Source organism: Trichomonas vaginalis, chromosome V (assembly GCF_026262505.1).
Source record: "Trichomonas vaginalis G3 chromosome V, whole genome shotgun sequence".
Classification (NCBI taxonomy): Eukaryota; Parabasalia; order Trichomonadida; family Trichomonadidae; genus Trichomonas; species Trichomonas vaginalis.
The window spans coordinates 32,404,075-32,425,718 of NC_067207.1; the positions used below are offsets into that span (position 1 = coordinate 32,404,075).

Below are 21,644 nucleotides of genomic sequence, written 5' to 3' on the forward strand. Positions count from 1 at the left end.
AAAAAGCATTTCTTCTTCCAGTCCAAGCACAGTCATAAGCTGCTTTCATATCATCAGTTATGTATTTTTGTATGCGATTTAAACAAAATTCTTCAAGTGAAGGACCGAGAGCAGCTTGTCTCTTATTCAATGTATCAACAGATGGTACTTTCACTCCTGCATATGTTAATATGTCGAAATATTTTTGGATTCCTATTCCGTGAATGTAGCAATTGAACAAATGCTTGTCTAATTCTTGATCTGGAGATGGATAAAATGCACACATTTGCACACATTTTGACACTTTTCTGACAAGCATCATTCAAATTTGAAGAAAAACCTCTAAATTTCATTCAAATTTCTGTCAAAATGTGTGCAAAATTGAAATAGGCACACATTTTGACATATGATTATTTATATACGTTATTTTAATGGTTTCAGAGAAATCTTCGTTACACATTATTGAAGATTACTCAATATTTAAGTGAATGACTCACTACCACCTGTTTAGAAAAATGGTAGCATAAAATCCAAATGTCACATATATTATTTCTTATTTCATACAAATAAACTTACAATTATAACCTCAACTTGTTTGCAAAGCAGAAACTCAATATAAGCAATCGATCAGTAGTGTATTTAAAAGTCGAATTTAAATTTAAAAATTTATAATCTTATTTCGGAACCAAATAGTATAAATTTAGGACAAAAAGCTACGTGGTGTTGATAACAACTATTAAAATTCAAATATTACTACCATGAACAATACAATGGCTCATATTGATAATTGATAAACGTGCATATAAATTGCATATATCATCAATGTCATTAAGTAAAATACATGTATATAAATATATTAGAAATATTTTTCGGTTAGAATTAAAATCTATGTAATAAAAAATAAGTTATAAAAATAAATACCGAATTTTTATTTGTAATATAAACTGCTACAATATGCTAGTGTATACAAATGTATTTGTCGTATTGATTTGAAAGATCTTCAACATGGTTCAGATCTAAATTTGAAACTCGTAAAATAAAGCGAATCTTTATTTGTAATATAAACTGCTACAATATGCTAGTGTGTACAAATGTGTTTGTACAAATGTATAACTCTTTGTCAATTGTTATGGCACCTTATAACTTAAAAATCATTTTCATTAACAAATATAAAAAGTGACAAATAATATTTTCATTAAATGCATATTTAATTATCAAAACAATGTCGATTTAGCTTGAATGTTCATTATAAATGTGTAAGTTTAGGAAAACAAAAAATAATTAATTCTCGCAAAGAAACTTATTTTAAAAGAACCTAAACAAAAGTTCATATAATAATAAATCTAAAAATAGATATTAATTTAAACGAAGATAATGAGAGAATGGGGATGTTGTAAAACAATGAGACTTAATGATCAAATAATTAAAATAATAAAATTAATTAAAGGAAAGCTAAAATAGTTTAATGAATTTTTATAGATTGATTACACAATCAATGTTTCTGTGTCAATGTACATCAATCAACATTGTTTCATTGAATTTTGTCTTTCACCAAGAAGATTCAAGAACAAAGTTTTGTAGTTTCAATAGATTGATTACACAATCAATGTTTCTGTGTCAATGTACATCAATCAACATTGTTTCATTGAATTTTGTCTTTCACCAAGAAGATTCAAGAACAAGTTTTCCTCTTTTTCTTTTTTAAATGATTAAAATATTACCTTGCTTCAACTTTACACGTTTTCGTTTACTAAAATTATCTTTTACCTTCACTTATCTTATCATACCCAATTATTCATTTAATTCTATATTTTTCTGACCAAAAATCCTCTCAAATCTCCCTTCTTCTTTCAAAAATTCTATGAGTTTATTCAAATTTCCTTTAAATCTTTGCTAGTCCTTTTTTCTATAAAATTTTTGAAAAAAATTTAAAATTTGCTAAATATATTCTTTATTACTTTGCACTATTTTCCAATTGAAAAATCGTCGATTTTAATCAAATGTAAGATCATCATAATAAAAATTATGAAACTTACCGTGTTTATTAGTAAATTTCAATATGAAGTTGTTATACAAACAGCTGGGACTTTAAATTGAGAAATTGCATAATTCCATCTACAAATTTTGGTCTAGACAATAATCATTGATAAATTATAATATATGTATTATGTGTATTTACATTGCATATATAACAATTTCAATTTCTATATTAAATTGTTATTTGATATCAGCTATATTTGTTCAGGTAAAATGAAGTGTAAAAATATAATTCATGAATTACATATATATATATATTATTTATTATTAAAATCAAATTCAGATTTATAAATTAAGGTTATTCATTTTTGATATGGTTATCACGCTCAAATATGGAAATAAAATTAAAAAAGTCAATACTCCTCAAGAAATACATTGTCTATCATTATATCTATATGCTTCCAAAGTATTTCATCTTAAACTAAAGACTTTTATATTACAAAAAGATTCAAAGAAGATACAATTGTTTAATTATGTTAAACATTATTCAGATATGACAATTGAAATAAAAGAGTCAAAAAAGCCTCTAAACTATTTGACAATCCAATAATTTCTTCAACTAAACTATCAAATTTGGAGGATTTAATAAAATGTGGATATGATATGGATATTTCACAAATTGCATTGTTTTCAGCCAGAAATGACATTGATACTGCTATGAAAATACTGAACATGGATTCAATCGAAGAATATGGATATGAACTTAATTGCTTATTAAAACAAGTAAGAGAATTTAGAAGAAGTGATATAAAAGGTCAAATGATTGCAATAAGGACAGATAGCAATGGTAAAAAATACACAGAAGTATTAGCAGAAGGGATTTTTAAAGCAGATAGCGATGTTGAATCAAGTGATGATTCATATGATATCATTGAAGATGTAAAATCAGATAAAATTAAATCAGGAAACGCGCTTAATATTAATGATATAATTGGCAATAGGAATCCAAATATTAATGGAGAAACGATTAATAGCCATTCAAATATTAATCAAAACATTAATGAAAGAAATTCAAATATTGATGGAGAAACGATTAATAGCCATTCAAATATTAATCAAAACGTTAATGAAAGAAATTCAAATATTGATGGAGAAACGATTAATAGCCATTCAAATATTAATCAAAACGTTAATGAAAGAAATTCAAATATTGATGGAGAAACGATTAATAGCCATTCAAATATTAATCAAAACATTAATGAAAGAAATTTAAATATTAATGATGAAATTACTGATGGTCATCAAAATATTAATGGACGCATATTGAAACCAAAATCAAATAATAATAAATCTCGGCAAGCAATCCTCAAATTACCTCCTAATTTTATACAAGTAAATAGAGTAAACATCCAAGTTACTCCAGCGCCAGCTCTTCCACAACAGAGACAACAACAATCTCTTCCAACTCAGACTCTTCCTCAACAGAGACAACAACAATCTCTTCCAGCTCAGACTCTTCCTCAACAGAGACAACAACAATCTCTTCCAACTCAGACTCTTCCTCAACAGAGACAACAACAATCTCTTCCAACTCAGACTCTTCCTAAACAACAACCACATATAACTGATAATTTATCTTTTGATAACTTTATTAACCCTCAAATTATTATTGATAATGCGAAAGTATATCAAAGTATTTCCGACAAAAGGAGTCAATATAATCTTTCCAAAACCATTTGCGAACAATGTGTTGCAAACTACAATATATTGAACAAAGATGATAAAGAAGCCCAGAGAATAAAAATTAGTGATATTTTACGTACTTATCATACATTTAGTATATCTGACTCTGACAAACTTGCCTATAGGAAAACGATATATCCTCAAGGTATTCCATTACGATTTGAACGTTATTATTGCAAGAATGATCATTTAGAGTTACACTATTATTGTGCCAAACGAAAAAAAATGTGGTTATTCACAAATTATATCATTATTTCCAGCTGGTTCGAATATAAAAGCGTCAATCCACGAAATAAATCCTCCACACAACTGCTCCAAATCGAAATATTCGATTGAAATCAATGGAACACATCAAATCAGGTATGAATTCGAATCAATGATATCAACTTATATTCAAAATAATCCATTGTTATCACTAGCTGAAGCTCGACAATATTCAAATCAACTCATATTTGAATACAATTCTTCACATGATGATACTATTGATATTTCACCTCAAACAATAGCAAAGCTATACTACGAGATCAGGCCTAAAATCAAACTAAGCGAAAATGAATTAATTAAGAAGTTATTAGAAAAGTATAACAGCACAGATTATTATATAACCCAATATTACTCAAGTTCAGATGATACTAACTATTATTTCTTCGGGTTGCCAGCTTTTATAAAAAGAGCTAAAACTTGCAACCATCTTTTCATAGATGGAACATTTCGTATCGTTCCAATTAAGTTAGCAAATGGGCAGCTCTTAAATCTTTTAGTATACGATGAAGCTACAAATTTATATTTACCTTTCCTTCATGTACTAATGACAGGAAGATCATCACTTAACTATGATACAGTTTTTAATTTAATGATCACATGTCCTCTTATTAGTATATCATTGGGAAAATATAAAATCATTACATCAGATTTTGAGAATGCATTAATGAAATCAATCAAATCTAAAGTCAATGATGAAACTACAGTCACTGGTTGTATATTTCATTATATAGCAGCTCTTGTTAAAAATTTCAAAAAGTTATGTGATGAAAACGATGTTTGCGCAAAATCACTTTTAAAACTATTATGTGCATGTCCTTTTGTTCCAATAGAAGTTTTTGAAATAATTTGCAAAAAATTAGATGCGATTAAAGAAATAAATGATTTTGCAAAATATTTCTTAAATACATGGGGTAAAAAGTATGATGTAATTAACAAGCTGAAAGTATCTGATATGATCTTTTCCAATAATGGAGTTGAGTCATTTAACAAAGTGTTAAACTCTCATATTGCATTCCCACATCCAACTATTTATCATATGATTTACATCCTATTGAAAGTTGATAAGGCAGCAAAATGACAATTTTGATCATAAAAAATCGTATTTTATACCATTGACAAGAATTCAACAAGAGTTAGATGTATTCACATCTAATTTTGGATTAGAACGTGCAGAAATACCAAGTGAAATAATCAAAAAACATAAAAAATCATTTCGATTTGGAGAGGCCGATTATCGAGATATAGAAATTGAAAAATATCTGAATAAAAATGATGAGCAGTTTTCAAATTCTGTTACAATTAAATTAGAAGAATCCGATGATATAAATATCAATGAATTCGAAATTACAGAAGATGATATTTTTGGAAATGAGATTAATTAATTTATGACAAATCATTTAGAATAAAAAATTATTATATAAGAATTTGAAAATTAATAATAAGGGAAACAGGAACAGTAATATATAAGTAGATATGAAGACAAAATTCAATGAAACAATGTTGATTGATGTACATTGACACAGAAACATTGATTGTGTAACCAATCTATAAAAATTCATTAAACTATTTTAGCTTTCCTTTAATTAATTTTATTATTTTAATTATTTGATCATTAAGTCTCATTGTTTTACAACATCCCCATTCTCTCATTATCTTCGTTTAAATTAATATCTATTTTTAGATTTATTATTATATGAACTTTTGTTTAGGTTCTTTTAAAATAAGTTTCTTTGCGAGAATTAATTATTTTTTGTTTCCTAAACTTACACATTTATAATGAACATTCAAGCTAAATCGACATTGTTTTGATAATTAAATATGCATTTAATGAAAATATTAATTGTCACTTTTTATATTTGTTAATGAAAATGATTTTTAAGTTATAAGGTGCCATAACAATTGACAAAGAGTTATACATTTGTACAAACACATTTGTACACACTAGCATATTGTAGCAGTTTATATTACAAATAAAGATTCGCTTTATTTTACGAGTTTCAAATTTAGATCTGAACCATGTTGAAGATCTTTCAAATCAATACGACAAATACATTTGTATACACTAGCATATTGTAGCAGTTTATATTACAAATAAAGATTCGCTTTATTTTACGAGTTTCAAATTTAGATCTGAACCATGTTGAAGATCTTTCAAATCAATACGACAAATACATTTGTATACACTAGCATATTGTAGCAGTTTATATTACAAATAAAGATTCGCTTTATTTTACGAGTTTCAAATTTAGATCTGAACCATGTTGAAGATCTTTCAAATCAATACGACAAATACATTTGTATACACTAGCATATTGTAGCAGTTTATATTACAAATAAAGATTCGCTTTATTTTACGAGTTTCAAATTTAGATCTGAACCATGTTGAAGATCTTTCAAATCAATACGACAAATACATTTGTATACACTAGCATATTGTAGCAGTTTATATTACAAATAAAAATTCGGTATTTATTTTTATAACTTATTTTTTATTACATAGATTTTAATTCTAACCGAAAAATATTTCTAATATATTTATATACATGTATTTTACTTAATGACATTGATGATATATGCAATTTATATGCACGTTTATCAATTATCAATATGAGCCATTGTATTGTTCATGGTAGTAATATTTGAATTTTAATAGTTGTTATCAACACCACGTAGCTTTTTGTCCTAAATTTATACTATTTGGTTCCGAAATAAGATTATAAATTTTTAAATTTAAATTCGACTTTTAAATACACTACTGATCGATTGCTTATATTGAGTTTCTGCTTTGCAAACAAGTTGAGGTTATAATTGTAAGTTTATTTGTATGAAATAAGAAATAATATATGTGACATTTGGATTTTATGCTACCATTTTTCTAAACAGGTGGTAGTGAGTCATTCACTTAAATATTGAGTAATCTTCAATAATGTGTAACGAAGATTTCTCTGAAACCATTAAAATAACGTATATAAATAATCATATGTCAAAATGTGTGCCTATTTCAATTTTGCACACATTTTGACAGAAATTTGAATGAAATTTAGAGGTTTTTCTTCAAATTTGAATGATGCTTGTCAGAAAAAGTGTCAAAATGTGTGCAAATGTGTGCTATGTTTTTTTCTCCTTGATCTATATACTTTTCATGGAATGTTTTTGACTTTTCTTTCTCTTTCTCGCCTTCATTCTCAAGATCTTCTTCTTCTTCAAAAATCTCTTCTTCCTCTAATTCTTCGCCGGTTTCATAATCATCTTGTATCGGTTCGCACGTTTGTTGACATATCATTTCGTCATTTTGCATTTTTGTGCATTCTAGGGATGCGACGGTTTTACGTCATGACCGTTTAAAAATAGAATAATACGCCATTTTTGGGGCCAAATGGCGGGTACGAAGTAGCCGCCATTCGGCCGAATAACAAAACAATACAAAATTATCGCCGTCCTTTTTTTCTTTCTTTCTTTCTTTCTCTTTTTTTTCCTCTCTCTCTCTTTCTTTTCTCTTTCCTCTTTTTATTCCTCTTTCTCTTTTCATCATTAAACGTAGAAAGATATATTAATATTATTTTAAAATTAAAAAAAATAAAGAAAGTATAATAAGTAATTATTTAGTTATCGATATATATATGTAAAGTGATAATCTGAGGATAATCTGAGGAGGAGTCTGAGGATTAGACCGAGGAGTAGTTTGAGGAGTTTGATGATAATCTGAGGAGTTTGAGGAGTAGTCTGAGTAGTTTGAGGAGTAGTCTGAGGAGTTTGAGGATAATCTGAGGAGTTTGAGGAGTAGTCTGAGGAGTTTGAGGATAATCTGAGGAGGAGTTTGAGGAGTAGTCTGAGGAGTTTGAGGATAATCTGAGGAGGAGTCTGAGGATTAGACCGAGGAGTAGTCTGAGGAGTTTGAGGATAATCTGTGGAGGAGTTTGAGGAGTAGTTTGAGGATAATCTGAGGAGGAGTCTGAGGATTAGACTGAGGAGTAGTTTGAGGATAATCTGAGGAGGAGTCTGAGGATAATCTGAGGAGTAGTTTCAGGAGTAGTCTGAGGAGGGGTCTGAGGATAATCTGAGGACTAGTCTGAGGATAATCTGAGGAGGTGTTTGAGGATAATCTGAGGAGGAGTCTGAGGATAATCTGAGGAGGAGTCTGAGGATAATCTGAGGAGTAGTTTCAGGAGTAGTCTGAGGACTAGTCTCAGGAGGAAGATCTGAGGAGGAGTCTTATGAGGAAGATCTGAGGAGTAGTCTGATGAGGAGGGGTCTAAGGAGTAGTTTGAGGATGATGAGTAATCTGATAAGGAGTAGTCTGAGGATGATCTGAGGATAACCTGATGACTAGTCTAGGAGTGGTCTAATAAAAATGTAAAATATTTTCAAAGAAAAAATTCTATGAATTTTATATTTTAATTCTTAGCATTATACTGAATAAAATAAACATAAATATCAAAATTTGAAATTGAACACGCCAAAAAATTGATAATCCACATTCAATATTTTGTAAGTGGCGTACATTTTGAATACTCGCCATACGCCTTGGAGTTCTCAATTTTGAATTCGCCTTTATTTGGGTGACCTCAGAAAAATACGCCATTAAGAAAATATTGTATGAGATTTTAAATTTGAACACGCTCTACCTTAAGGAATTAAATTTATTAAGATATATTTATATATAATAAACGATTACTTAAAAAAAGTATTTCATCGCTTATGTAAGTTTCAAAAAAATCACGAAAATAAAAAAATCAAGATTAAAATTTTATTTTTAATTTTTGAATTTCTCAAATGGCGAAATTTTTGGGCGAACAAAAAAAAATGTACGCCCGGTCAAATGGCGTGTTTAACGCATCCCTAGTGCATTCTTTACTAGAATTGAAAGTGCATTGACACATTTGCAGAGAAGAAGTACTCTCATTGTTATTAAAATTATATAATCTACTATAAATGAATTCTTATGGAATCGCGCCATCTGGAACTGAGATTTGAGCTCTAGAAATCTCCGCAAAAGTACTTATATTTAGTGGTGATTTGAAAATACTAGATGGTCTGATAATAGTAATCATTGTTCCATCTTTACAACCAAGCTTTTTCACTGTGAATAGTGTTACCATCATTCAAAGAAAAATGTTTTTGTTCTTTTTCAATATTTGAAAAGGGCTTAGAAAAAAAAGTAACTAAATATGTTTTAAATACTCCAAATATTTATATATGTATAAAAAAATATAAGATATTCAATAAAAACGTGACTACAAAAAACGATGAATCTAAAACCAAGTTTTTTAATATCTATACATAGTGATGAATCTATATTTCTTATTAAAATTCAAAAAAGAGGCAGTTCGGAATCGTCCACAAATTGCCGAAGCCCTTTTTGCCAGTTTTGAATCCGCTTATTTTTATCGACCAAAATTATAATAAATATAATTTTGGAATAGTATTCTACCTATATCATCCATCAAAAAAATAATTTTTTGATATAACGGCCTAAAAAACTTCTCAGAAAAAGCCTAGAAAATTTCGATTTTTTTCGAAAAAAAATCATTTCCGAATTCATAACAAGCTTTTTCAAAAATAATCATATCGATAGATAGGGGATAATATAGAGGTGCTTTATGAATAACTTAAAATTCGGAAAACTCAATATTCAACGAGAAAAACGCTTAACGAATCTCACTTTTTTGTAAACATCACAAAAAATTGAAAACGTTATCTGGTCGGAAGCCTCCCTTAAAATTTTTCTTTCTTGATTTTTTACAAAATCTACTTAGAATTATGCAAAATATGACTAAATAAGGTCAGGTGAGTGGGGCTTCCAGGCGCGTTGCGCCCTCTAGCCCCGAAGATGTTTAGTATAAATGAAGTTTTTATTCGGAAAATTGTTAGTCTTCTGGTGTGAATTCGGAGGACTCTTCTTGGATAGAGTCTTGTATTTCCTCCTCCTCTTCTTCCTCCTCCATTGCTTCTGGGAAGAAGCCTTCTTCTGGGTCGAAAACATTATATAATGTGTAATTGAATGACACATTATATCTTTCTTTGAGTTCGCTCCTGACAAAGAACTTAGTTCCAGGAATACAGAAGACTTCTGTGCGTTGGAAAAGCTGATGTCCTGGAACGAATTTGGCAATTAGAGACTTCTTTTTTCCGAATTGTTCAGGAGTTTTCATGACGACAGTAACAACATCTCCATTTGCGAGGTCTTGTTGTTGTTCGGAAAGGTAAAGAGCAATGATATGAATGGTTGCTGCGTTGAATTCGAGAAAGTCGAATTCAAATTGTGTTGTCGTATAACATTCAAACCATTTTGTACGGTTGTCTCCGAACTCGTCAACGTATTCATCTTCGTCATATCCGTAACTAAAGACTTGGAATTCGGCAATTCTCTTGTCGAATGACCGTTGGATGTAACGAGGAAGATTTTGACGAACTTGGTATAAAGTTCTCAACATTATAAGCTTAGTAAATGTTGGAAAATACTGAACTAAGACATCGCTAAGCTCAATTGGACTTGGAATTGTCTTAGTAAGTTCAATTGAACTAGTAATTGCTTTGTTCAGAACTTCACAGAACTGAGTATTGTATGTAGCGTCTGGTTGTGTGTTTTCTTCGGCGTCTTTGAGATATTTAGAGCAAATTTGTTGAAGAATTTCTCTTAATTCGCTGTTAGACTTTTTGGTGGTTATTCTAACCGCTGTGCCGGTTCTTGGAGGTTGTGGGGCTTTGGCTTTGGTTAGCGGTTGAGAATTGTTAATGTTTGAATTGTGGTTAACAGCGTTGGCTTCCATTAGATAAAAATGAACTGACCAAAAAAGACAGATATTTAAATATTTGAGATAAACCGTTTTCGTCAACGGTAACCCCCTCTATTTTGTTATTTTATTTAATAGTTACAGTTGGAAAAACGGTTTATCTCAAATATTGAATGAACTATAAACGTTTTTTGTTTTCTATATATACTTTTTTGTCCAACGGTAAAACTTTTTACGCAACGGTTTTTGAGAGTCGTCGCCATTGACTTTTTTGTAGAGCACTCAAAATAGTATAACTTTGTCCGGACAAGTAAGGGTCTATCGTCGCTACAGGAAAAGTTACAGGCGTTCCAAGGAAGTATACTTTGAGAAGCCTTTTCCCCTTATAGAATGAGATAAGACGGTTATTTTACAAAACTGACAAGACTTTGACCGAGTAGTTTTTTGTGCTGAACAAAAAGTGTCATATAAACATCTGTCAAAAACCGCTTTTTAACTTCACTTAAAATGCCACGTAAGCTACGTAAGAATATACGTAAGAGGAAGGGAGCATTGAAACATCCAATAGTAAAACTGACACCACAACAACAGTTGCAACAACAAATTATGAATGACCCCACTATGTTGCAACAAATGTCAAGCAACCCTATGCTTTTAAACCGAGTTATTGGTGCACAGAGTGGAGGTTTAAGAGCGGGACTTTTAGCGAAAATGGCAGGCTATGGTGGAGCTGCAGACGGAACAGCTTATAACCCTCAAAGTCAAATGAATTTGAGTTCACTCAAAAATCAAATAACAGATGTCAAAAAGTCAAACATAGACATACAGAAACAAATAAGTGAAAACGAAAAGAAACTAGAATATGACAGACACACAAAGAAACTAAATGAGTTAAACGTAGAGAAAAAGAAGAAAGAAGAACAACTGAAAGAACTAAGTACAGAGGAATATGCGAAAAAAGTGTCAGAAAAAGCAGAAGAAGTAGCAAAAATGGAACAAGATGTTATAAATTTGAAAAACATACTACTCAATATAAAGTACTGAAAGATGAAGAGATAAAACAAAAAGCCATGAAGACATATATGGATAGCGATGAGTATAAAAAAGAAGTTGAAGCAAATGTAAAGGCAGAAAAACTTTTACAGTTGCAAAACCAAACCGTACAGTATGAAAACTTAGCACAAGAAAGTAAAAATAATGACGCAGCCATGCAAAAGGCAATGAAAAGCGCAGATATTATAAAAGCTAATAATGACTGGTTAGATGCCCAAGCCAACGCTAAAGCAGCCCAACTTATAGGGTCAATAAGGACAAAAATACAAGCGGATGAAGACAGTTCAAATGAAGCTTTAATGAATGCTGACTTTAAGAATGCCTTTGAAGCTCTTCATAGTAAGGTGAAACTAGTGAACGACTTCTCATCTGGAAAGAAACTGAAGTCTGAAGGTTTCGACAAAGAGTTAAGAGAAGTAGCACAAAATATGACGAAAATAACAGATGCAGCAACGAGACAGGCAGTTCAAAGTGCCTATGACGCCGTTAGAGCAGCTGTTGTGGAAAGTCAAGAAAAAGAGTTACAACAGACCAAAACAGACCTAGTAAATGCTTTCTTAAAAACGAAAAGTCAGGTAGGACATTATGCTGCAGATGGAACATATGTGCCAGCTGGTGGAACTTATATACCATCAAACCCTCCAAGAGAAGCACCTGCACCAGGACTACCTAAAACATTTACATCGTCACATGGACACAGACACAGGCATGCACCAAAACCAACACAACAACCAACAGTTCAAAATCCAGCACCACAACAACAACCAGCACAGCAACCAACAGTTCAAAATCCAGCACAACAACCACAAACAGTTCAAAACCCTGCACAGCAACCAACAGTTCAAAACCCTGCACAACAACAACCACAAACAGAGCAAGGACATAAAAGAAGTAGAGAAAAAGGAAACCAAGAATTCTTAAAAATGCTTAAGGAAGATTATGGTTACCCAGATACTCTTGACTTTAGTGACAGATATAAAGAAGCTATTAGAAAGTTCAAGGAAGGAAATACTGACCCGAACCTATTTAGCTTTATGGTTCAGCATCAAATCGGATATAATCTCAAACCTGGAAAATACAAGCTCGCAAAGGGATATGATTTAATAGCATATCATCCAAATGACATGGATGAATTTACTCCGAGATATTTGATGTCAGAGCTAAATGATAATTCAACTCTCTTCATGAAACGCGTAAAAAATAGAGACGGAACGAAAGAAGAAAGGTTTATGAGTCCGGATGACTTAGATAGGGAACTTGTTAAAAACGGTCTCGGAATATATGAAATGCCACCAGATGAGGTACAAGAAACTCCACAGGAAGAAGTTCAGATACAACCAGACATGGAAGAAATAGTTCAGCAACAACAGCTAGAAGAGCCTGAAGGAAACGAACAAGTCCCTCCTTTGGAAACTAACTTCACAGAACTAGATGAAGATTTGGAACAGCCGAAAAATCTTGACCCTCAACAAGAGTATGAGGTGAATATGGAATCTTTCCAAGAGTCTAAGAAAAATTCGGCTGACATAGTAGAAGAATATCGAAAAATGTTCACCGACATACAAAAGACTCCAACATCAGATGAAAATATTCAGCATAGAATGGAAGTACTGAAAGAAAATGTACGCAAATACAATAATCCTTTTTACTTACGACCATATAACGTTCAATCTTTGGCTGAACTCGGTGAAAATAAAAGGTTAAATTTCAACAAAACATATAGAAATGAAACATTGTTTAAAGTTCATTCAGAACCTAACCAATATGGAAACAAACCTACTTTTGTTTCTGCAGACTATGGAACTACAATGAGATGGGGTCATAAAGCTAATCCGGATAGGTGGTTCATAAACTTACAACCTCAATTCCAAGAAGTTGTAGACGCAATGGAAGTGAATGGTGAACCAGATATAACGGGTATTTTCAGCGCGGCTTTAATGCCATTGAAAGATATGAAAGATGCAGATATTTTGGACCAGTATGAAATGAACATGGCTGAGGGAAATATAACCCTGACGTTCTAGAACATTTATCTCAAAGAACTACACAGAACCATAGAGATGGTATATTTGGTGAAGAGTTTAGAAAGAAAGTTAGGGAGAGAGAAGGAAGAGAACCTATTGTACATGACCTTGCAAACGAAAGTTTGCAAAATGTCATAAAAACTTACTTTGCAGACAATGAAATGAGAAGGGATGAATATTTAAGAAAACTCAAATGGACAGTACCAAATGAAATGTTAGTATTGAAAAACATGTTCCTTGACAAAATAAAACCAACTACAGAAATAAATGACGCAAGACTGAAACGTTGGGTAAAAGCTTTCCCATTCACAAAAGATATTATTGGTTACATGGAAAGAAAACCAGAATGGCTACAAAACATATATTTGGAAACGAGCTTATTCCATTGGACAAGCTCTGTTTGAAGAGCTTGAACCGGAAACTCAGGAAAGAGTCATGCAAACAATAAGCGAAGCTCAAATACAAACTATGACAAAATCTTTCTAGGATATAGGTTACCTGAGATGGGCGAGAGCCCAAAGGCAAAAAGGACATGGGAAATTTACAACATACTAGGTGAACATGAGGCAAAGATGCTACAACTTGAAGCAGAGGGCAAGTTACCAAAAGCGACACCAAAGAAGAAGAGAAGAGTAGAACAAAGTGAAAGTAGTGAAGAAGTAACTTCATCTAGTGAAAGTAGTGGCAATGAAGGAAAAAGAAGAGTTAAAGATTCAGTTAAAAACTCAGTCAGGAAGAAAGTAAAGCTTGGTCCGAGTGGGTTCTATTATGACATATAAATCCAACTATTCTATATTTTTACCCATATGAAATGTACGCCGCTCAGAATATAACGCCAACAGTTTTGGATGCCATGAACGGAAATGTTTCCGAATGGTATAACGAATGCGACAATGCCATTAGAAGGTCAGAAATAGTTCCTGGAACTTACGAATATACAACTGCTGTTTTCTTATGGAAACGTAGGTGAGTTTGGAGAAGGTTCTTCAACAACAGTAGATATTGCTTGCGACAGGTTTCATAATTATTTCTATGACAACTCATTCTTATACGTGGAACAAGACATTGAAATAAAACCTTCTGCCAAGTTGTCTGACAAAAGAAGGTTGCAATGGAATTTTCTATGTCGGATACCAATATGCTCCAGAAGTTTTCATGGGATATAAGATATATTCTAACTCTGACTTAGTTCAAACAGTAACATGGGCAAACTATGAATGGTTCGCTTTGAGAACTCAGTACAACCACAAGCTAGAGAACAAACAGACCAGTATGCCACCATTGAGAAAATAAGAAGACTTGACCCTAACGTTCCAGGAGTTTATGTTAACCTTTCTGGACAAACTGCTGCAGCAGTAACCAAGTAAAACTGAAACTTAGAGTTCCTTTGTCATCTTTCCTCATCTTCAGGTTTTAAGATACTTGCCAAACTGGGCAGGAAAAATTTCTATCGAACTTACTCCAAGCAAAAATAACTTAGTCATTGCACCAACACAAGACCCATTCACTCTTACAGATACAGCTGGGGCTGCCAGCATACCATTTGGAAAATGGTGCAAAGAGAAAGTTGACTTAGACTTTTGGTTTCTCAAACCTCAACACTGAAGTAAACTACTACTTCTCAGGAACAGCAGACAACAATACTGCTTGGGACCCAGTTAAGTTCACATGCGAAAATTTGAATGCAAGAGAATAGAAAGCAGACTTGCAGTCTATATGTTGGACCCAGATATTTCAAATGCTTTAGCTGCCAAATATATTGCAGTTCCACTTATGTTCCCTATACACCAAATATCTGTCAAAGACTTTGCAGGTGAAGTTGGAAACCAAAATCCAGGAGCCGCAGGTGCAAGAACAGATATTGCTTTAACAACTGCAATGAAACATGCAGATACTATGTTTGTACTGTTCAGACGAACTATAAATGACTATTCTTGTTTCTACAACCCTGGTATTAAATATCATATAAACATAGATGGCAAATATTATCCAAGAGAAGAATATTCTACAGTTGAGGATATGAGGTCATACAACTTGACATTAGATGCTATGAACTTTAACAACAACTTCACAACAACCATTAACCCTGAAATGCAAAGTTCTATTATGCCATATGTGAAAGTATGGACTCATACAGGAGGTCAAAAAACTCAATATACAAATGGAGACGTTCAAACTTTTGGCTTGGCATTCCATTTGCTGACTCAGAAGACTTTATGGGTGGTATTTCAACTGTTGGTACTGTACAAATACAATATACTGGTGACATAGACGGTCCAGATGAATTGAGAGCAAAGAAGTTTACAAAACCAATAGCACTTTTCACGGAAGATGCTCTTTTTGAAGATTCGTTCGATGAAACTGCTGGGGCTCCTCAGATTGGCATAACGACAGCTTCCATCGAGCAGATTTTGGCAGCAGGTCAGTAAGTTGTTCTTGAACTGACTTCTCTCCGTCAAATATTGACAGTACGCCAGTTTTGACATAATTTGTATTATAAACTTTCCTTTAGTAATATCGGTCAGTTTTGAAGTTATATTTTTTCTGCTTCAAGAACTTTCACCATTTCAGTTATACCAACTTTCTTTGCTTTATGAAATATTTAGGTTCAGCAAAGACTGCTATTCTATAACATTTTCCATTGTTTGTGTAAGAACTATTCTGTCAATGTATTTGTATTGTTTGTGAGTATAAACTTTGTTCTGCTTCAATTCAATAAGATATCCGAATACGTCCATCTTTTATTCTAAGTAAAATGTCATTTCCGAAAAATAGAAGCGTAAGTGTTTCAAAAGGTTTAATGGCGGGGCAGATGTGAAGTTAAATTCACCAACTCAAACAAACAGTCAAAGTGTTGTTGTCAATGTCAAAGACAGAGATGTTGAAGTGGGGAAACCATACGAAGACGAAGATGGTATAACAATTGTTCCTGTAAAAGAACCAACATATCCTGAATTAACAGAGACTTAAGTTCTGTTGCAGATATTCGAAATGACTACCAACAACTGAAAGACAAACTTCAAACTCAGGAGAAGATTTGTCAAGCTTTAGGTATAATGTTAAACTTGGTCGAACACAACCCTGTAAAAAGTGAACTCATATGTCATTGCACCTCATGAAGTTTTGAAAGAACTATTGAAACTTTTGACAGAGGCAGACGATATAAACATCAAAGAAATAGAACCCGACGTTAGTTGCTGTGGTGTTTCATATAATGTCATTGACAAGATATACGTTATGAAAGGAGGTGAAATGTTGAACTTAAAATATAGTTTCCCAGACGTTATAAAAATATTTGACGACCACAACATTTCATTAAAATTTATTTGCTAAGTAAATGGCAGAAGACATAATGGTTTATACTATTACGACTAAAAACCCTGAGTCATATAATTCTATAACAACAAACTTACAAAGTCCTCAAGGACGATATTGTAAACTAACCTTAAACACAATGACGACTAAAGCCTGTTTTGCTCTTTTGACACCAGAAGACTTTATTGTTGTGAATGGTAAAAAATACTCCTTTGAAGATACTTACTCAGATATACCACCAACAGGTTTTGTTGACTTATTTAATACTTTAAGTACGGGTGTAACATGTGCTGCAACTAGAGCAGGTTTCATTATGTTTGGATGTCCGACTGAGTTTACTATAAACGATATGAGCTATAATACAAAACTTATTTCTGGTTTTTACTACCAACAGTTTCCTATAACAGGAAAAGGTGTCATACAAGGAATGTCTATTCCATTGACATTAAGCACACCAATCTTATATATTGTTTCAAACTTAGGTTCAAAGTGTTATTCGAATGTCGACAGAAACTATTATGACCAAAAGATACTTATGCGTATAAACAATACTTTCTCTGCTGGTTTGCCTATTGTTCATTCGAATGCAGAATTTTCAACCTTAGTGAACTCAAACACTTTGGCAAGTATAACGTTGACATTAGTTGACGCAAACTTTGTTCCTGTAAAACTTTTATGTCCTATGTATTTGTCAATGACGGCAGAAAGTTTCGAATTGGAAGATGCAACTGGTGAAAGTATTGTATTACAAGAACAACTTCAACAACAAATAGCTCAAGAACAACAAATGCAACAAATGGAACAACAAAGTCAAGAATAAAAAAATAATTTTTTTTTTATTTTTATAAAAATGTACAGAATAGATGTTTCAGATTTTTATGACTTCCAAGCATTCAGAAATATGTGTCCATTTAGAGACTATAACAAAGCAGTCGAGAATTTGAAACGTTTAGTCATTTATGTTGACTCTGCCCCAGAATGTTATGTCATGAAAGAATGGGATGTTGTCTTTAACAAACCAAGAGCAACAATAGTTTCAGAACAAGAATGTAGACAGAAACTTAAGAAAATAAAAGTCGTACAAGTTGGCATGAAGATGTTAGATGCTTGGGATATCTTATTGTCAAAGTTAGAAGATTTTTCAGTTCGAGGTATAAAGTTTTATACACCTTCTCCAAACTTCTATTCTATCTTCACTGGATATAAATATGAACAAGTAGAATGGAAAGAAAATATTATAGAAGCTTGGTTAGACCATGTCAAAGAAATTATATGCAATGGAAACGAAAAGGTTTATGAGTATATCTTATGTTGGTTTGCAAACATCTTACAACATCCAAGTGCTAAAAATGAAACTGCTCTCATTATAATTGGAAAACAAGGAACTGGTAAGAATACTTTCTTTACAGATATTTTGTGCAAACTGTTAGAAGGTTATTCGAATCCGAATATGACAAACTTAGAAAACATCTGTGGCAAGTTTAACTCCTCAATAGAGAATATGAAACTTATAGTTTGCAATGAACTTCAAAGTATAGATACAACAAAAGTTTTGAACTCAGATGCTTTGAAGAGTCTTATAACAGACAAAGTTGGAGTTGTTGAAAGAAAGTATAAAGACCAAAGAGTTTGTGAAAATGTTGCAAACTTCATTATGGTTTCAAACAATGCTGTTCCGATGAAGTTAGAAAGTTCTGACAGAAGATATGTAGTTGTCAGAACGTCAGATTCTCATATGCAAGATACAGAATATTTTGACGCTTTGTCAGAATATTTGACACCTGAGTTTTACAACCATTTGTTTTCATATTTCATGACATTAGATATTTCTAAGTTCAATCCAAGACAAATTCCACATACCGAAGAGAGACAAACATTGTTAGAAGCAAACAAGAGTGTATATGAACTGTTCATAGAAGAAAGCGACTTTGAGTGTTTAGATGAAAAGTCTTTATATGATGAATATAAACAATATTGTCAAGAGTATGGTTATATGCCAGCGTCTAAACGAACATTCTTGGCAAATGTCAAAAGTCTTTTAGACGTACAGAATGGTGTATATACAAAGAAAAATTTTTCTGAGTAAATTTTAAAAAAAATATTTTTTATCCGATAGAAAAGATGACGAAATATATTTCAGTAAACAAGTACATGTCAGGACTTAAAGAAGAACTAGACCCATTCACATATTTGAATGTTTACTTCTACCATTTTGAAAAGTCTTCATTCAGCAAAGTTTGGAACATCGAACCAGTTAAGTTTGCTATTGTGACTAAAAATGGTGCAAAATTTGAAGACTTAGACATAGAAGGTTTGTTAACAGTCAAAGAAAGTTTTGACAGAAGGTTCTCAAACCTTAAAGAAGGCAAAGCATACAAACTTGTTATACCTTATGAACCAAAGAAGACAGACGACTATGAATATTATGAGTCTAAAGTTGTAGAAGTTCAAGGTAAATTGGGTAAAAAGATTTTAGAGTCTAAGCCAGTGTTTACTCCTAAAGAGGAAGAGAACATTGACATTGACCCAGAAATGTTCTAAAAATAAAATTTTATTTTTACATGTCAAATTTCTTTTTCTCTGGAACTGGTTCAGGTTCTTTCTTCTCTTCTACTTTTTTCTCTTTCTTTTCTTTCTTCTTCTTCTCTGGTGGAGATATGTCAAATTTCTCAGAACCATATTTATGTAAAATTTCTTTGTCCTTTAATAGCTCATCTATTCTGTTTTCTATTTCATCTTCAAGAACAGCGCATGTGTCTTCTTTGCATTCTAAGAACTTTTGTTGGACTTCATCTTTCCAATCGGCGTCATCTCTGTCAACAAGTCTGTCATTGACAAATTTTAAGACTGCTCTTTGTAATGTTTTATGGTTCTTGTCATATTCCCAGAAACAGAACTTTAGAACAAATTCACCTTTCTTGTTTACACTATGTAAGATTTTATGGTCGACAGATGTTTTGCTGTCAAAAGTTTGTCTCGAATATAGATAGCGAAATCGCTAGACATTTTCTAAAAGATAAAAATTTTAATTTTTCTAAAAATATGTTAGAAAAAAAGTTTGCTGACATTGACAAGAAATTTGAGAATGTTTTAAACAAGAACAAGAGGAAGTTAGAAAATGCTCAGATAAAGCCTATACATGAAAAGTTCTTATTTGCTCAGAATGGTATAACAGGTCTAATTGCACCACCTGGGTCTGGTAAGACTTTCACTTATCTTAAAATGGCTGCACAACAACAAGAACTAGATCAGAAGAACCCATTCTATGAGTTAGTAGTCATTTGTAGTACTTCTGGTCAATTTGACCAAACCGTCAATTCGTTCAAAGATATTATAAAGAAGTCTAAGTTAGTATGTATAAAGGATACTGAGTTGTTAGATTGGATAAAGAAGTACCAAAGAAGAGTTTTGAAGTATAATGCTATAAATGAGTATATAAATTCTAAGTTTAAAGAACCTAATGAGGAAATGCAGAGAATATTAGACAAACACCACTTCAGAAACAAACAGAAAGAGATAGAATACATTTCGAAGAAATTGCAATCTTACGATTGGAAGACTTACCCTCATAGATGTCTTCTTATCTTAGATGATTTCGCCTCTCATCCTTTGTTAAAGAACAGAGAACAAGATATGTGTCGAATTCTTAAGAAGCTCAGACACTTTAACATCTCAGTTGTCATTTGTGTACAGACAGCAAAGAGTTTAAGTAAGGATGTTAAAAGAATACTTACTGACATAATACTTTTCCCCGGATTGTCCGAAGACGATTTCATGGAACTTATGAAAGAGTCCATGGCAGGTAAGTTTGACAGACATGAACTATGGGAGAAGTACAAAGTCATACAAGACCCTCATACTTCTTTCAGAATTCATATCTACGCAAACAAAGTTCAAATTGTAAAAAGTCAAGCTTGAAAAATCTAAGTGTTTAGTCTTAGTAAGATGGTAGCTTCTTAAAGCAAATACCATTGCTGAGTTTTATGTACGTGAAGAGAAGTACAATGAATTCAATTACGAGTACAATTGCAATGACAACTAAGGCAACTATTTTTGTCTTTTGCCAGCAAGAGTACTTCTTCTCTTCCAATGGTTCGGCAGAACTATACTCACTCATGAGAAATGCCAAAACGGTTTAATAGAAAAAGTGTCATTTTTTTCATGTCCGAAGACTCGAAGGTGCAACACTTCCAAAATACCGACGAACTCAGAAGAGCAGCATGGCAGTATGTTCTTGACAACTTCTTTGAGTTCTCCAGGTACACCTTGGAAAATGCTGAAGAACTCCGACACAGAGAATTTGGAGAAATTGCACTCCAATACTACCTTGACAAACAAAGGGTAAATTAAGACTAAAAACTTAACGTTTAAAAATGACATTTTTATGAGCTCCGAGTCACCGAGAAAACTTGGTCAGATGTTAGCAGCTTACTTCCCTGAGGAGGATGGAAGCGTTACATACATCAGGTTCAAAAACAACGAACCTGGAATTGCGTACCAAATTCGCAATTACATGACCATGGAAGAGTAAGAAAGGTTTCTACAAGAGAAACCA

The 21,644-nt window shown here is 32.2% G+C and overlaps 11 protein-coding genes and 2 pseudogenes across 13 annotated transcripts, besides 5 other annotated features; 11 read left to right on the plus strand and 2 right to left on the minus strand.

The window, feature by feature from the left end:
• The first annotated feature begins 243 nt into the window (after window positions 1-243).
• Window positions 244-7,086: a mobile genetic element.
• Window positions 258-1,080: a mobile genetic element.
• Window positions 2,689-4,035, plus strand: TVAGG3_0443450 (uncharacterized protein; the record flags this gene model as incomplete). The annotated part of the gene is made up of 1 exon (XM_001290718.2): window positions 2,689-4,035. The coding sequence occupies one exon, from the start codon at window positions 2,689-2,691 to the stop codon at window positions 4,033-4,035; it is 1,347 nt and encodes a 448-aa protein (XP_001290719.2).
• Window positions 4,508-5,041, plus strand: TVAGG3_0443460 (uncharacterized protein; the record flags this gene model as incomplete). Its single annotated transcript, XM_051234295.1, has 1 exon — window positions 4,508-5,041. One exon carries the CDS (start codon window positions 4,508-4,510, stop codon window positions 5,039-5,041), a length of 534 nt encoding a protein of 177 aa, XP_051104025.1.
• Window positions 5,440-6,316: a mobile genetic element.
• A 2,126-nt stretch (window positions 7,087-9,212) lies between the features above and the next one.
• Window positions 9,213-9,678: a mobile genetic element.
• Window positions 9,679-9,830: 152 nt separating this feature from the next.
• On the minus strand, window positions 9,831-10,733 carry TVAGG3_0443490 (uncharacterized protein; the record flags this gene model as incomplete). The annotated part of the gene is made up of 1 exon (XM_001295285.1): window positions 9,831-10,733. The coding sequence occupies one exon, from the start codon at window positions 10,731-10,733 to the stop codon at window positions 9,831-9,833; it is 903 nt and encodes a 300-aa protein (XP_001295286.1).
• Window positions 10,734-11,204: 471 nt separating this feature from the next.
• TVAGG3_0443500 (protein of unknown function, DUF4106 family) lies at window positions 11,205-11,741 on the plus strand (the record flags this gene model as incomplete). The annotated part of the gene is made up of 1 exon (XM_051234296.1): window positions 11,205-11,741. One exon carries the CDS (start codon window positions 11,205-11,207, stop codon window positions 11,739-11,741), a length of 537 nt encoding a protein of 178 aa, XP_051104026.1.
• Window positions 11,742-11,767: 26 nt separating this feature from the next.
• Window positions 11,768-13,357, plus strand: TVAGG3_0443510 (protein of unknown function, DUF4106 family; the record flags this gene model as incomplete). The annotated part of the gene is made up of 1 exon (XM_051234297.1): window positions 11,768-13,357. A coding segment is annotated over one exon (1,590 nt), but the record flags the coding sequence as incomplete, so codon positions are not given.
• A 144-nt stretch (window positions 13,358-13,501) lies between these two features.
• Window positions 13,502-21,644: part of a mobile genetic element that runs on past the window's edge.
• TVAGG3_0443530 lies at window positions 13,637-14,478 on the plus strand (annotated as a pseudogene). Its single transcript has one exon. A coding segment is annotated over exon 1 (842 nt).
• Window positions 15,363-16,203, plus strand: TVAGG3_0443540 (annotated as a pseudogene). The gene has a single exon. A coding segment is annotated over exon 1 (841 nt).
• On the plus strand, window positions 17,229-17,909 carry TVAGG3_0443550 (uncharacterized protein; the record flags this gene model as incomplete). The annotated part of the gene is made up of 1 exon (XM_051234298.1): window positions 17,229-17,909. One exon carries the CDS (start codon window positions 17,229-17,231, stop codon window positions 17,907-17,909), a length of 681 nt encoding a protein of 226 aa, XP_051104028.1.
• On the plus strand, window positions 18,540-19,175 carry TVAGG3_0443560 (Poxvirus D5 protein-like family; the record flags this gene model as incomplete). Its single annotated transcript, XM_051234299.1, has 1 exon — window positions 18,540-19,175. One exon carries the CDS (start codon window positions 18,540-18,542, stop codon window positions 19,173-19,175), a length of 636 nt encoding a protein of 211 aa, XP_051104029.1.
• On the plus strand, window positions 19,241-19,630 carry TVAGG3_0443570 (protein of unknown function, DUF4108 family; the record flags this gene model as incomplete). The annotated part of the gene is made up of 1 exon (XM_051234300.1): window positions 19,241-19,630. The coding sequence occupies one exon, from the start codon at window positions 19,241-19,243 to the stop codon at window positions 19,628-19,630; it is 390 nt and encodes a 129-aa protein (XP_051104030.1).
• TVAGG3_0443580 (uncharacterized protein) lies at window positions 19,647-19,790 on the minus strand (the record flags this gene model as incomplete). Its single annotated transcript, XM_051234301.1, has 1 exon — window positions 19,647-19,790. A coding segment is annotated over one exon (144 nt), but the record flags the coding sequence as incomplete, so codon positions are not given.
• On the plus strand, window positions 20,132-21,007 carry TVAGG3_0443590 (protein of unknown function, DUF4106 family; the record flags this gene model as incomplete). Its single annotated transcript, XM_001296357.2, has 1 exon — window positions 20,132-21,007. One exon carries the CDS (start codon window positions 20,132-20,134, stop codon window positions 21,005-21,007), a length of 876 nt encoding a protein of 291 aa, XP_001296358.2.
• On the plus strand, window positions 21,474-21,620 carry TVAGG3_0443600 (uncharacterized protein; the record flags this gene model as incomplete). Its single annotated transcript, XM_051234302.1, has 1 exon — window positions 21,474-21,620. The coding sequence occupies one exon, from the start codon at window positions 21,474-21,476 to the stop codon at window positions 21,618-21,620; it is 147 nt and encodes a 48-aa protein (XP_051104032.1).